The 13755-nt window shown below is 37.9% G+C and overlaps 1 protein-coding gene across 1 annotated transcript in view; it reads right to left on the minus strand.

Moving 5' to 3' along the window:
• Positions 1-6020, minus strand: part of prkci (protein kinase C, iota) — a 111454-nt gene extending 105434 nt beyond the window's left edge. The window contains exon 1 of the mRNA XM_057858223.1: positions 5677-6020. Coding sequence (XP_057714206.1) covers positions 5677-5759 — 83 coding nt within the window. The 5' untranslated portion in view covers positions 5760-6020. The remainder of the gene's footprint in view (positions 1-5676) is intronic.
• Between the last annotated feature and the right edge of the window lie 7735 nt (positions 6021-13755).

Here is a 13755-nt window from a genome sequence, read left to right on the forward strand (position 1 = left end):
TTTGATGGGTTCCAGATAGGGATGGAAAAACCAAGGCTTTCTGAAACAATGAACCACTTTTAAGACAATTGCCCTAAATTGAATCACTGTTTGACACACTGCAAGAGCCCCATCTACTGGATAAACAGTGCACGTTTTTTTTTAAAGTAAAGTTGACAAATTGCCTCAGCATTACATATCTTCAATAGAATTAAGTGGATGTCGTCTATTTCAACCAGGAGATCGTGTCGTTATTAAGTGTGATTTACACAATTAAAGTTGACCTCTTTAAGCCTGTGTCATTGCTTTTGTCTGTGAAGATGTGTTCAAAGCAGTATCTGTAATACACGACAGTGCTAGTCTTGTAAGTGGCTCGTCCTAGATGACGGGGAGTAACTATGTATTGTTTATTTTTTGTAAAAATTACAGTACAGTAAGCACAGTGCTTGGGAACAGGAATATTACTTATTGCATACTGTAAGGATTTCCAAAATCATAAGATGTAAATAATTGAGCCGGATAAAAGAAAGGAAAGGTTTGTGAAACATTTTATTTTTTAATTAAGTATAATTTCTGGGGGGCGGGTGGATGTGTCGTATTTGTATCTATTCGAAATATCTAAACGTATGCCACTATCTAGTGTATAACGATGCGGAATGAATTTAATGAAATTCAAGTGATGATATTTTTCAAGTCATACAAGTTGTTATAAATGTTCACACAAGAATTCTTATTGTTTACAAGATTTTTTTTAATACTTAATGTTTAGACTGCATGTGCAATTGTTAAATTGAAAGCTGGTAAATAAATTTAATGAGAAACTTAATTTGTATTCCATGCATTGATTCAAATTTTCAAATTATATAACAGTTTGCTTGGGCGAATTTATCGTCATTTATCGTTATCGAGGTAAATCTGCTCAATTTATCGTGATACGTACTTAAGGCCATATCGCCCAGCCCTAAACAATGCCCAACCCTAGTTATCATACCATCAAAATCTCATACCGCCTACAGGTTACCTTGTTGAAAACCATAAACTGTCACACCGTTTGTTCTCTACATGTAATTCCTGTTAAAAGGCATAACAAAAATTTAAATTCTACATCACTTTGAATGTGTTGTTGGCTTAAAAGCTGAAACAATGAGCTGTTGTTGCTGTCTGGAAAAAATGGATCAAATACGACCGCTTTTTTCGACGGTGTATTTTCTACCAAACCAAATGATCTTTAATTTGGAAATTGCTGAAGTCGAACTCAACTTTCCTGTAAATTAATTTCATTATTTTCTTGGGAGTTGCCACTTGCGCCTCAGCACCACTGACGGCGCGAGACATGTGGTCCATTCTAACTAGGAGAGGCTGGCAGCGATCATTATTATTTAAAATAGATTGAACTTCTAACACAGTCAATGGCAGCCAATGAGTTTGCTACCAGACCTCACAGGTCAAACAGAATGTATGTCTATCACCAACAGTAGTGGCAAATAAATTAATAGAAAACCTTGGCTTAGACGTCAACTGGCAAGCTTGAAGATAAATGGACCGGCTCAAGCATTGTTATGGGCCCAACATGGCTAACAAGCAAGGGCGTAGGTTTGCATAGGGATGGTAGGGACATAACACTACCAACTTTTCAGGATGCTCAAAATGTCCCCACCAACTTTTAAGCCACCTTATTTGCATTATATGATGAGTTCAGTTATATAGGTAAATTAGATTGTCTTCCTAAATGTTGGAGAGCAGTGGTTCTTAACCTTGCTAAAGGTACCGACCCCACAAGTTTCACATGTGGATTCACCGAACCCTTCACAATTAGATAATAAAGCTTTTTTTTTCAAATTCGAAACAGATATATCTAAGCTAGTAAGCTAATAGCAAATTCCCATCCAAAATTCTTCTAATTTCGCCAGCATGTTTTATAAACAGGTCAAAATTTGAGACCACGCTTCACATTGGTCTGTTATATTCAACCTTCCATTTAGCAAACCAGTTCTTTCTCCCATCAGATAGAGGACTAGCAGTAAAAAAAAAAAAAAAAAAAATAGATTAAGCCTGTAAATTGGGATCAAAGCAGTCCAAAACCTGGTCTAAAATGCCACTTTGCCTATATTTAATCCGCGTAGGAGAATAGGGCTCTGTGTTTCTTTGCCTTCACGGAACCCCTTGGATTCTATCAAACCCAGGTTAAAAACCACTGTTGTAGAGATAGAATGGACTACCATTAATAAGTGAATTATTTTCATTTTGTTCAGACTTAGATTTATCCCTTTTTACTCGCTGAATGTGACAGTTTTTACCCTCAAATGCACATTTGATTGGCTGATGATTTGACACCCCCCCACACATACACACACACACACAATCACAGCCCCGAGAGAAATACAACATATCAGCGTGCAGCCTCCTCCGCCCCCCTTGAAAAAGGAGAGATATTAGAAGCTTTTTTCGGCCAGCAACAGCCACTGTAGATAATGTAAAAAGGTGGAGGTGGGGAACACACCACTAATTTTGCTACTGAAAGTCTGACCTGCATTAGAGTTAGCATAACATTAAAGTGTGTGAATTAGCTAATCTGCATAACTCAAGTAGGGAGCTGCTGAGAGAGACATGTCCTCCTGTATGTTTTCCACTGTTAATACTGTATATTATATTGTTAATATTAATATTTACTCCCAAAAATGTATCAATACGTTCTGTTTTTAATTGTTTCAGTGTCCTAAAGACGTAAATACGAATGAGTTAATTCAACTGAGAAATGTAGTGAACCGAGGTTTACCCCCTTCTCCCCAATAATTATATTTATGTGGTCTTAAAGGGATCCTCTGTTTTTAAGACAAGTAATTCTTAAAAGATACATGTTAGTATGAGTTCTAATAATTTGATATTAAAACCCCTCTTAATGTTTTTGTTTTAATAAAGTTTTTAAAATTATTTTAAGTGATAGGTTGTCATTCTTGTTACGTCGCAGTGCGTGACGTCACTGGTCCCGTTGCCGAAATTCCAGTGTGTCACTCGTTAGCTTTCCCAACATGTCGTCAGTTCTACCCTTCCTATTTGAACCAGATCTGAAAACTGAGGAGCAGGACAGCACTGTCGGTCGTTCACAAAACGAGCTTCAGGGAAAAATGCGTGCAGCAAATACCTGATAAGACAAAAGTTGGGCAAAACTGGTGATGCGAGAGAGTCCTGTTGGGAAGTCCGGTTGGGAGCGAGAGTGTATGCTGTCCGGTTTTATTAGCAGATATTCAAGGTAAGCATATTGCGTTTTCAAAATTATCCCAATATAATTATGAAAATATGAAACTTGGGGGCTTATAAATGCTACGTTGCTGGTTGGGTGAAACAGGTCCTCGTACACGAAAATTCGGCGGGAATCTTGTGCTCGGAAGGTGAGTTACGAAATTTTCAATTCAAAATCTTTTGTTCTTGCTAACATCAACTGTCAATTCTAACATATTTCATGTCATTTGTCAATGGAGCTAGGGCTTTTAATGTTTATATGGTTTAGCGATAGCACTCTCACTACATACATATATAATATGTAATAAATATGAAGTGCGATAGCACTACTCCAGATTGTCCCTAGTTGAATTTATTTTTTGGCTTTTGACCTCAATAGTGAAATTGTAAATTAATTGTATGACAACTGTCTGACTATCCCGTTATAATTTTGTATTTTCAGGTAGTTCATTCACAACGTCTGAGTGTATGTTGTCGGCGATTAGCCTAGCAATGATCTTAATTGTGGTTGTCAGCCCAAAACCCTCTAAATATATATTAGATGCAATTTACTAGAGCTGTCCCGACTAGTCGACATAGTCGACGTCATCGATGACGTAAATCCGTCGACGAGCACAACATCCCGTCGACGGTTAATGAAGGGTTAAAAATATATATATATGCGTGGAAAGTTCAGAATGTCGGATGCTCTGTATGCAAGCGTGGAAAACGGCACAAAGCCAAAAAAAAAAGCGCACCAGTGTCCAAAACATTGACTTATTTCAAAGAAACAACGGAGGGTACACTCTTCTGTCCTGTCTCTTCAATGCCAAGCTTGGCTGCACGTCGGCCGTGAATAAACACCTCAAGCGCCGTCACCGTTTGTAATTTTTTTTTTCATGTTTTGTACACCAGAGGGTGCTGTCGCCTTACTGAATAATAATGTTTCATTGACAATGGGCCTGTAAGTGCTATTAGTATTGTCCTTAATGCTAACTGAAAGGTTTATTTCATGTTATGGTTTATTTTATGGTAAAGAAAATTATATAAGGTTAAAAGGTCATAAATATATACAGTATATACAGTGATTGCACTCAAGGGACAGATTGTCAATGATAAGGTAATAAATTAAGGTAAAGGCAATTCATTGATATATAAATAAGGTTTAAAAGGAAAAAGGTGAAAAGTTTTTGTTAATTTCTAATTGTGTTGTTTTATTTGTGTGCACCATAGCTCTTACAGTGTGATTACATCAAGGATGGAATAAAAGTTGTAAACCATCAGTTTAAGAGACCACCTTTTCAATCGGGATGCTACACTAGTTAATTCTGTCAGCATTTGAACTCATTGTTTATTTGTGATTTATTATTATTTATGTGTTTATTTGTACTTTAATAAATCATTTAAGTGTTCCGATATGTTTTTTGTGAATTGATAAGCGTCAACAAAAATTTCATTGCTAAATTAGTAAACAAAAACAAACATTTTTTTTTTTTTTTTTTTTAATTATTAGATTAGTCAACTAATCGTAAAAATAGTCGGCTGACTAATCGGGAGAAAATTTGTCGTTTGGGACAGCCCTACATCTTACCAGATATAAAATGACTACTACATAATCTGTGGTAGTCGTTTGGAGCCCAGTTTTCTCATCGAATTGCAGCAGTCAATCTCGGTCTCCTCTCCGGGTCTCTCGGAATACGGTAAAACTTCAAGTCTCTCCGTCTATCTTCTCTGTTTGTGCAACCGACCGCCACACACGACTTCACCATTTTGATTATTAATGTTAACGAACAGAAAAACACGCCATAATAGGAGGAATTTCCGAAGCACTAATTCATTAACATGACGAGTATACGGACAACATGGTGCGGGGGCGTGGCTGTGACGTCACGTGAGTAGGGTCTATACCGTCCCTAACAATGTTGATACCAAACCTACGCCCTTGCTCACGAGCCCAGAGTTTCTTACCCTTTGAATCAAATTTAAAAAAAAAAAAAAGAATCACTTTTAAATATCTTCTTATGACAACTTTAGGCTAATTATAAGTCTAGAGGGTGCCTTAGAGCTCAAAAGCTTGGCTTTCAAGTAAACTGTGCCTCACTGTGACATCCTATTGACAGTTAGCTCCGTCAGCTAACACTCATTTAGCACGACTTATTAGCCTACTCTCTCAACTTGACCGTAACTCAGAAAGAATTGAAAGCCTCGAATTCCAAGCCTCCACACGCTGAAATGACTTTAAAACCAACATGTCGTGTTTATAATGCGCTATAAACAGCGTGAAGACGAGATAAACCGCAACTGGTCCATCGGGTGTCTGGACAGTTTCACCTGTCTGTCAAGTTTACCCCACACTGGGCTACACTAGCCATTAGCCTCGTTAGCTTAGCCGTCAGCTAAACTGTCTTTTGCTAGAATAAATCTCGCTGGGAGTGAAAACGGAAAGAGACGAAGACGGAGGCCGTGGTGTTTTCTTACCCTTTGTAGTAGGCTTTCACCCGGACTTGATGGGAATTTTCGCCGGGGTGGGACATGGTGCTGTCCCGCAACGTCGGCATCATAAGCTCAGCCGCGGTCAGCCAGAATTTACTGAAGCTCCCCTTCCGTCTCCGGCTTCTTTTTTTTCTTTTTGGGTTGTTGTTTGTTGTCTACCACGCCCCGAACACCGTATCGTTATAATAGAGCAGTGCTTAACGAGGGAATAGTGAGGCGAGCTACCCTATATAAATAAACAAGTGGTCGTTTGTACGAGTAAATAAAAATGACATGTAAAGTACAGAAAAACTTGCGAGAGCCGCCAAACAACTCCCTACTGCATAGGCCCAGACACGGACGATACCATTATTGAAATGTTTGCGGGTGAGAAGCGTAACCTAAAGCCAAAAGACAACACATTACGATTAAGTTACACGCGTATTTCCACACTTTCAAAAGTCAAAACTATCTCTTAAAATCTTCTACATAAATATGTACAAAAGAAATTATCATAATACAATATAATATTACTAACTTTTTGGTCAGATTACCCGTTTTCGGAAGTAACCAACTGGAGATTTCATGTGGATAGGGGGATTCAGGCACACGTCTCTGAGCTCGGATATTCCAAATATCCCGAGGGTTATGAGGCGCATTCAAGTGCTTTGGCTCAGAAGTAATAACAACATAAATAAAACTAAAATATTGCATGTCAGAACCGAGAGGGCTGTTTTAAAAATAGAAAAAGCATAGAAAATAGACGCTTGCGCGCGCGTGCATGTGTTGTGGAATGGCTTGTAATCTACATAAAGTACGTAAACGTCCCAAAAGCCAAGGGCTTCATAATGTTTTTTGGTGTTGCACTTCCATTACTTTTTTGTTATATTTTATTCCTATTTTCATTAAACTATTATTTGGAGACAAATATTTTAGTCTTCACTTAAGTTTGACAGCATTGGATAAAAGTTGCACCTCCACTGCTGTCGCCATGGTAACACTTGGCCAGAGGTGGGTTGAGTAGCCAAAAATTTTACTAATACAAGAGTAGCGTTACTTCAAAATATTATTACTCAGAGTAGTGATCCAAAAAATATAGTCAAGTACAAGTAAAAAAGTATTTGGTGAAAAGAATACTCAAGTTACAAGTAACATTGTGAGTAACTGCTTACGATGTTTGAAAGTGTTTTTTTTTTTTAAATTGTATATTTTTTTTCCCAGCACAAAGTTATCTATATGAAATGTTATTATACTTTGATACTTTTATACTTGCAAGTAACTTTTGAGATTTTAACTAATCCTGCAAAGTAAAAAGATGCTCCACAATTTCATTGTACAACTGACTATATAATGACAATAAAGGGCTATTTCATTTTATTCTATTCTAAGAAGAAGACGACGACTATAATCTGCTACATAATCACATTAAGCCAAAGAAATACAAAAAACAGTCATTGAATTCCGTCGAGACAGTACAGAAATTAACCATCATTCGTCCAAAGATTATGAGCGCCCTCTAGTGGACTGTTCAGAGTTGAGTGGAAACCATCCAGTCCAACCAATCCAGTTATTAGACAGTATAAGGGACATCTTAATGAATCGTAGCACGTCAATTGGTACAGCCACTGAGATTACTATACTTCATAAAATTCCATGAGTATTAGACAAACGCTGGATACTCCTGTTTGAGAGCACAAGAATCAAAATATTACCAAGCACCAAATCACATTGGAATGAATTGCAGGTTAAGTACCCCACTTGCGACCAATGACATGATGGACATTTCTTCTCGAATCCAATTTACTTATTAGATTACTCTGGAACATTTCTTGTATTTGGAGAGTTTGATCCTGGTTTTTAACTTCACCAAGGGTATCATGATAGTCCTTGTTACAAGTGAGCCAGTCCATGTAAAGACTGAAAGATCGGGCATTACTTCCTTGAACATTTAAAGAATAACCATAGAGCAAGACCTTGGAATAAATGGATGTTTTATAAATATAATCTAATTTAGATACTAGAACATGGAATTTCAATGTTTTAGTGTTTTTAAAAATCTAGCAAATCCAGCATGCCACTGAGAAACTTTACAAACAATATGGTTGCTCGCCTCCTCTCGGGACACATTTTGCACCTCATTAATCATTTTTGCTGGTTATATCTTGAAACAGCTTGCCTCCATTTGGCGCCGTCAGCAGTCTATTTTTGTAACGCCTACAGCCCACAATGGCAGTCACCTTCTCGTCACCTACATCCTTCTAGATAGGAGTGTGATAGTATAATCAATGAAATTAGTTAAATAAAAACAAAAGAGCTACACAATTTACCACTTGAGCATTGTCAGCAGCAGGGCCAGCCCCTGGGGACTAGGTACCCAAGGCAAAAGTCTAGCTAGGAGTCCCTGGGTTTTTGCGGTTTTCTGGTAACTCAAGGTGTGAGCATGAGGGAGCATAATTAAAGACACCATGATTTTAACGAGATATTATCGCGTACTTACCTTGTTTCTATTCAAAAACTTCATGTAGCATAGTAAGTGTCAAGACACAGATGTGAATTCCTTTGTGGGGACTTTATGGTTGAAACACGGTAAAATAACAAGGGTCGCGATGCAGAAGTCACAGACGAAAAGTAGTGGTCGGGATTTTCTTTTACAAATATTGATCCTTTTAAACGTTTTTTTCGATTATTTATCATCTAAAATATCGGGGAAAATGCGACAGTAACCAAAAAATACAATTACGCGATAGATATGAGGTAGATACCGTGACCTACTTACAGACACTATTTTTTTTCCATTGTGATGTAATCTGCTCAAAAGTTTAAAATATACGAATGAATAATTTCTTAGTGTGTTTTTTTTTTTTTTTTTTACTAAACATTAGACATTAATTATTCTAAGATAAAAATGAAAGACATTTCGAATAATAAATATAATTACTTGGTCTTTTTATGGCTGCGTTGAAACAAAAGCGGCTGCGCAGTCTCTGTAAACGGGCGTCTCCAGGGTAAAACTGACATATTAACAATAGTCCAGGAGCATAATGCAGCATGAAACTGCTATGGCAGCATATGGGCATATTCTATCAAACAACAGTTCTTTTGGCTTAAAATACAGCAGTTTATTTAAAAGAGGGGTGCAAGAGCAGAAACTGCTTTTTCAGCCTTGTCTGTGTTTTCCGCCATATACAGTGGGGCAAATAAGTATTTAGTCAACCACTAATTGTGCGAGTTCTCCCACTCGAATATATTAGAGAGGCCTGTAATTGTCAACATGGGTAAACCTCAACCATGAGAGATAGCATGCTGGAAAAAAACAACAGAAAATCATTTGATTTTTAAAGAATTTATTAGCAAATCATGGTGGAAAATAAGTATTTGGTCTATTCCAAAAGTTCATCTAAATACTTTGTTATGTCCCCTTTGTTGGCAATAACGGAGGCCAAACGTTTTCTGTAACTCTTCACAAAATTTTCACAGAATGTTGCTGGTATTTTGGCCCATTCCTCCATGCAGATCTCCTCTAGAGCAGTGATGTTTTGGGGCTGTCGTTGAGCAAAACGGACTTTCAACTTCCTCTTCACCCCGTGGCGTCAAAATGATAACAAGAAGGGGGAGGAACAATCCCAGGACCACACGGGGGGACCTAGTGAATGACCTACAGAGAGCTGGGACCACAGTAACAAAGGCTACTATCAGTAACACATCACGCCGCCAGGGACTCAAATCGTGCACTGCCAGACGTGTCCTCCTGCTGAAGAAAGTACACGTCCAGGCCCATGTGCGGTTCGCTAGAGAGCATTTGGATGATCCAGAAGAGGACTGGGAGAATGTGTTATGGTCAGTTGAAACCAAAACAGAACTTTTTGGTAGAAACACAGGTTCTCTTGTTTGGAGGAAAAAGAATACTGAATTGCAACATACCCACTGTGAAGCATGGGGATGGAAACATCATGCTTTGGGGCTGTTTTTCTGCAAAGGGACCAGGACGACTGATCTTTGTAAAGGAAAGAATGAATGGGGCCATGTTTCGAGAGGTTTGAGTGAAAATCTCCTTCTCTCAGCAAGGGCATTGAAGATGAGACGTGGCTGGGTCTTTCAGCATGACAATAATCCCAAACACACAGCCAGGGGAACAAAGGAGTGGCTTCGTAAGAAGCATTTCAAGGTCCTGGAGTGGCCTAGCAAGTCTCCAGGTCTCAACCTCATAGAAAATCTGCGGAGGGAGTTGAAAGTCCGTGTTGCCCAACAACAGCCCCAACACATCACTGAGGAGATCTGCATGGAGGAATGGGCCAAAATACCAGCAACAGTGTGTGTAAAGCTTGTGAAGAGTTACCGAAAACGTTTGGCCTCCGTTATTGCCAACAAAGGGTACATAACAAAGTATTGAGATGAAGTTTTGGTATTGATCAAATACTTATTTTCCACCATGATTTGCAAATAAATTCTTTAAAAATCAAACAATTTGATTTTCTGTTTTTTTTTATTCCACATTCTGTCTCTGGTGGTTGAGGTTTAACCATGTTGACAATTACAGGCCTCTCTAATATTTCCAAGTAGGAAAACTTGCACAATTAGTGGTTGACTAAATACTTATTTACCCCACTGTATATACTTCAAATTTTGTATTTTCACAATTTAAAGGGTGTACAGTTTTGAAGCCATAACACTGTATGGGACAGCTATTATTCCTGCATAAAAAGGAATAGGAAATTATCGTACTTGTTGCATGTCATTCAGATAGTAACACAAGCACATTCATATCATTTTCTTAAACAAATAGCCATAGAATTTTCAACACAAGTCACCTCTTGGGTTTCAAGACCATTTGATAGCTGCGTATAGCGAATAACCCACCATGAAGCTACGAATCAATTGGGTGCAAAGTTTCATTCAAATCTTCATTAATCAAGAAGCTTAATTTGGCCGTAACTGCTCAATGTAAACTATCGGTGGGACAAGCTCTGCCGCCCCCTGCTGTCAACACTGTTGTTGTACAACACACTGCCACACTTCCCTCATGCCTCCTAGCATGCAATGCGGTGCTGTAAATATTGTTCAAAGTTCATGTTTTGTGCAAATTATTTCTTGAGTTACTGTTCCAGTTGTTTCATTAAATGCTAGTTATGCTACTGGTAGGACAGCAACTAACAATTATTTTCTTTATTAATCGATTAATTAAACGATTAATCGGATAACCGTCACTTTTTTCAATTACCTTCACAATTTACTTTGAAGTTGTTTTAGGCATGTTATAAGTTACAATGGAGACAAAATGGATGACTATTTCCTTCAAAAATAATATTTTATTATAGCTCCCTGAGTAAACTTTAGTCTACAACGGTATCAATTATCAAATTCATTAGCAACTAATTTATTAATCGATTTTAATCGATTTAATCGATTAGTTGCAACCTTATTAACAAGTTAAACAGTAAGATGACCAAAAATTTGCAAAAAATGTAACTTGTTTTCCAAAGTAAAAGCAGATTTTTGTTCATGTCCTACGTTGACTCAACAAAAATATGACGAAATCTATTAATATTTACAAACGAGAAGTTATATGTATGTTATCATTTCAAGAATATACACATTTAAGGTGAAGGTCCTAAACGATTAATTGGTTATCAAAATAGTTGTCGATAAATTTGCTAATCGATTAGTCGTCTATTAATTGTTGCACCACTTGCTACTAGGTTTGTTATGTGATTATTTTAGTTTTGTTCCGTAACCGTGAGTTTGAATGACCTTTGATTTAATCACCTGTCATTGTATATGAAGCGGATCTGCTTACATGCTTTAAGTGTGAAATGTTGGAAACCGCAAATATTTCAAATATGTAGCCTACGGAACAGGACTTCATATGTTAGAAAACATTCAGGAAGCATGACAATTTTTTTCAAGGTGTTTTTTACCTAAAGCAATTTGGCGCCCCCTCCCCTAGATGGCGCCCTAGGCAGAAGTCTAGCGCACCCATGCCCAAACCCTGGTCACCAGGATGCATGTGGTACTTACATCACTCTCCAGAATAACTATGCATAAAGTAAATGAGTCTTGCATCACTACAAGGGCGTAGGTTTGCATAGGGACAGTAGGGACATAACACTACCAACTTTTCAGGATGCTCAAAGTGTCCCCACCAAATTTTAAGCAACTTATTTGCATGAAATAACGAGTTCAATTATACAGATAATTTAAGATTGTCTTCACATTTGTTGTAAGGATAGAATTGAACCTACCATTACTTAGTGAATTATTTTCATTATGTTCAGACTTACATTTACCCCTTTTACTTGAATGTGCAGGTCCATTTTTTTCCCTCAAACGCACATTTGATTGGCTGATGACTTGACTGCCCTCAGCCCCACCGCTACACACACACGCACACTCATACAGCCCCGACAGAATTACATGTTGACGACATGCCGCCGCCTCCTCCGCAGAAGCGGGATATAGACCCTACCCACCGACGTCACAAAATCACGTGCTCGCTGTATGGTTCCGCCCACTTGTCCGTCATTTTGTGTCTGTATTATCAATGGTCTTAATTGATCGAGCAATTTATAATGCATTTCATGGAAGACCCGGTGCTTTCGGATGCCGTAAACTCACTTGATGCGTTGCATAAAAGGCGTTATGTGGAAAAGCTTCAGTTTATCCATTCGCCAGATCCATATTTGATGCCTAAATCGATGTTTTTCGACCCGCTGTCTTCGCCGTCTCTGCCTGACATCTGCTACCCTGATATTTACAACTATCTTGTCCACACAAAATCAGCCTATTCTCACGAAAGTTTGAAAAACTTTAAGAGCTTGGAGGCTTATAAATACTTCGTTGCTGGTTGGGTGAAACAGGTCCTCGTCCACGAAAATTCGGCAGGAATCTATCTTGTGCTTGGAAAGGTGAGTTACGAAATTTTCAATTCAAAATTTTTTGTTATTGCTAACATCCACTGTCAAGTCTAATGTATTTCATGTCGTTTGTCAATGGAGTTAGGGCTTTTAATGTTTATATGGTTTAGCGATAGCACTCTCACTACATACATACGTGTATGTTGTCGGCGATTAGCCTAGCAATGATCTTAATTGTGGTTGTCAGCCCAAAACCCTCTAAATATATATTAAATGCATCTTACCAGATATATAATGACTACAACATAATCTGTGGTAATTGTTTGGAGCCCAGTTTTCTCGTCGAATTGCAGCAGCCATCTCGCTCTCTTCTCTCCGGGTCTCTCGGAATCCGGTAGAACTTCAAGTCTCTCCGTGTTCTCCGTCTATCTTCTCTGTTATTGCAACCGACCGCCACACACGCCTTCACCATTTTGATTATTAATGTTAACGAGCAGAAAAACACGTCGTAAATAGGAGGAATGTACGTAGCCGTAACAGGGAAACATGATGTGTTGACGGACAATTGGGCGCAACCAGTCAGGAGGAAGGAGTTGTGACGTCACGTGGGTAGGGTCTTTTAAAAGTTTTTTTTTTTCGGCCAGCAGCAGCCACCATAAATAATGTTAAAAAAAAACAAAAAAACTGTCAATGTTGTGGAGGTGGGTAACACGCCACTAATTTTACTACTAAACGTCAGAGCTGCATGAGAGTTAGCACATTAAACTGTGTGAACTTACTAATCTGCAAAACTCGAGTAAGAAGCTGCTTAGAAGTGTCCCCTGTATGTGTCTTATACTGTTAATGTTAACTATGAAATATGTAGTTAACTCTGCTGCTATAGAACCAGAAAAAAATAAGTTCTGGTCAAATATTTCAATTTAAATTTGCTACTAAAACCCAGACATTTATTTTTGAAAGTTTTCAAAATGTTTCTTCAGTAGTTTTTGAAAACAAAGGCTTGAATCAAACAGTGTATCTCCTGAAACAATACATGTTGAGTTAATTATCGAGGATTGATTGAATATTTGCTTGATTGATTGAATATCTGCTTGTGCTCATACATACCTAATACATGCATAATACATATTTTTCTTATTAATATAACCAGTAAATGATTATTGCTTGCTATACTAGGGTGTAGTATAATGTTTAAGTCTTACAAAGAGTAAAGAGGGTCGGGATGACAACTGCC

This window comes from Corythoichthys intestinalis, chromosome 14 (assembly GCF_030265065.1).
Source record: "Corythoichthys intestinalis isolate RoL2023-P3 chromosome 14, ASM3026506v1, whole genome shotgun sequence".
Classification (NCBI taxonomy): Eukaryota; Metazoa; Chordata; class Actinopteri; order Syngnathiformes; family Syngnathidae; genus Corythoichthys; species Corythoichthys intestinalis.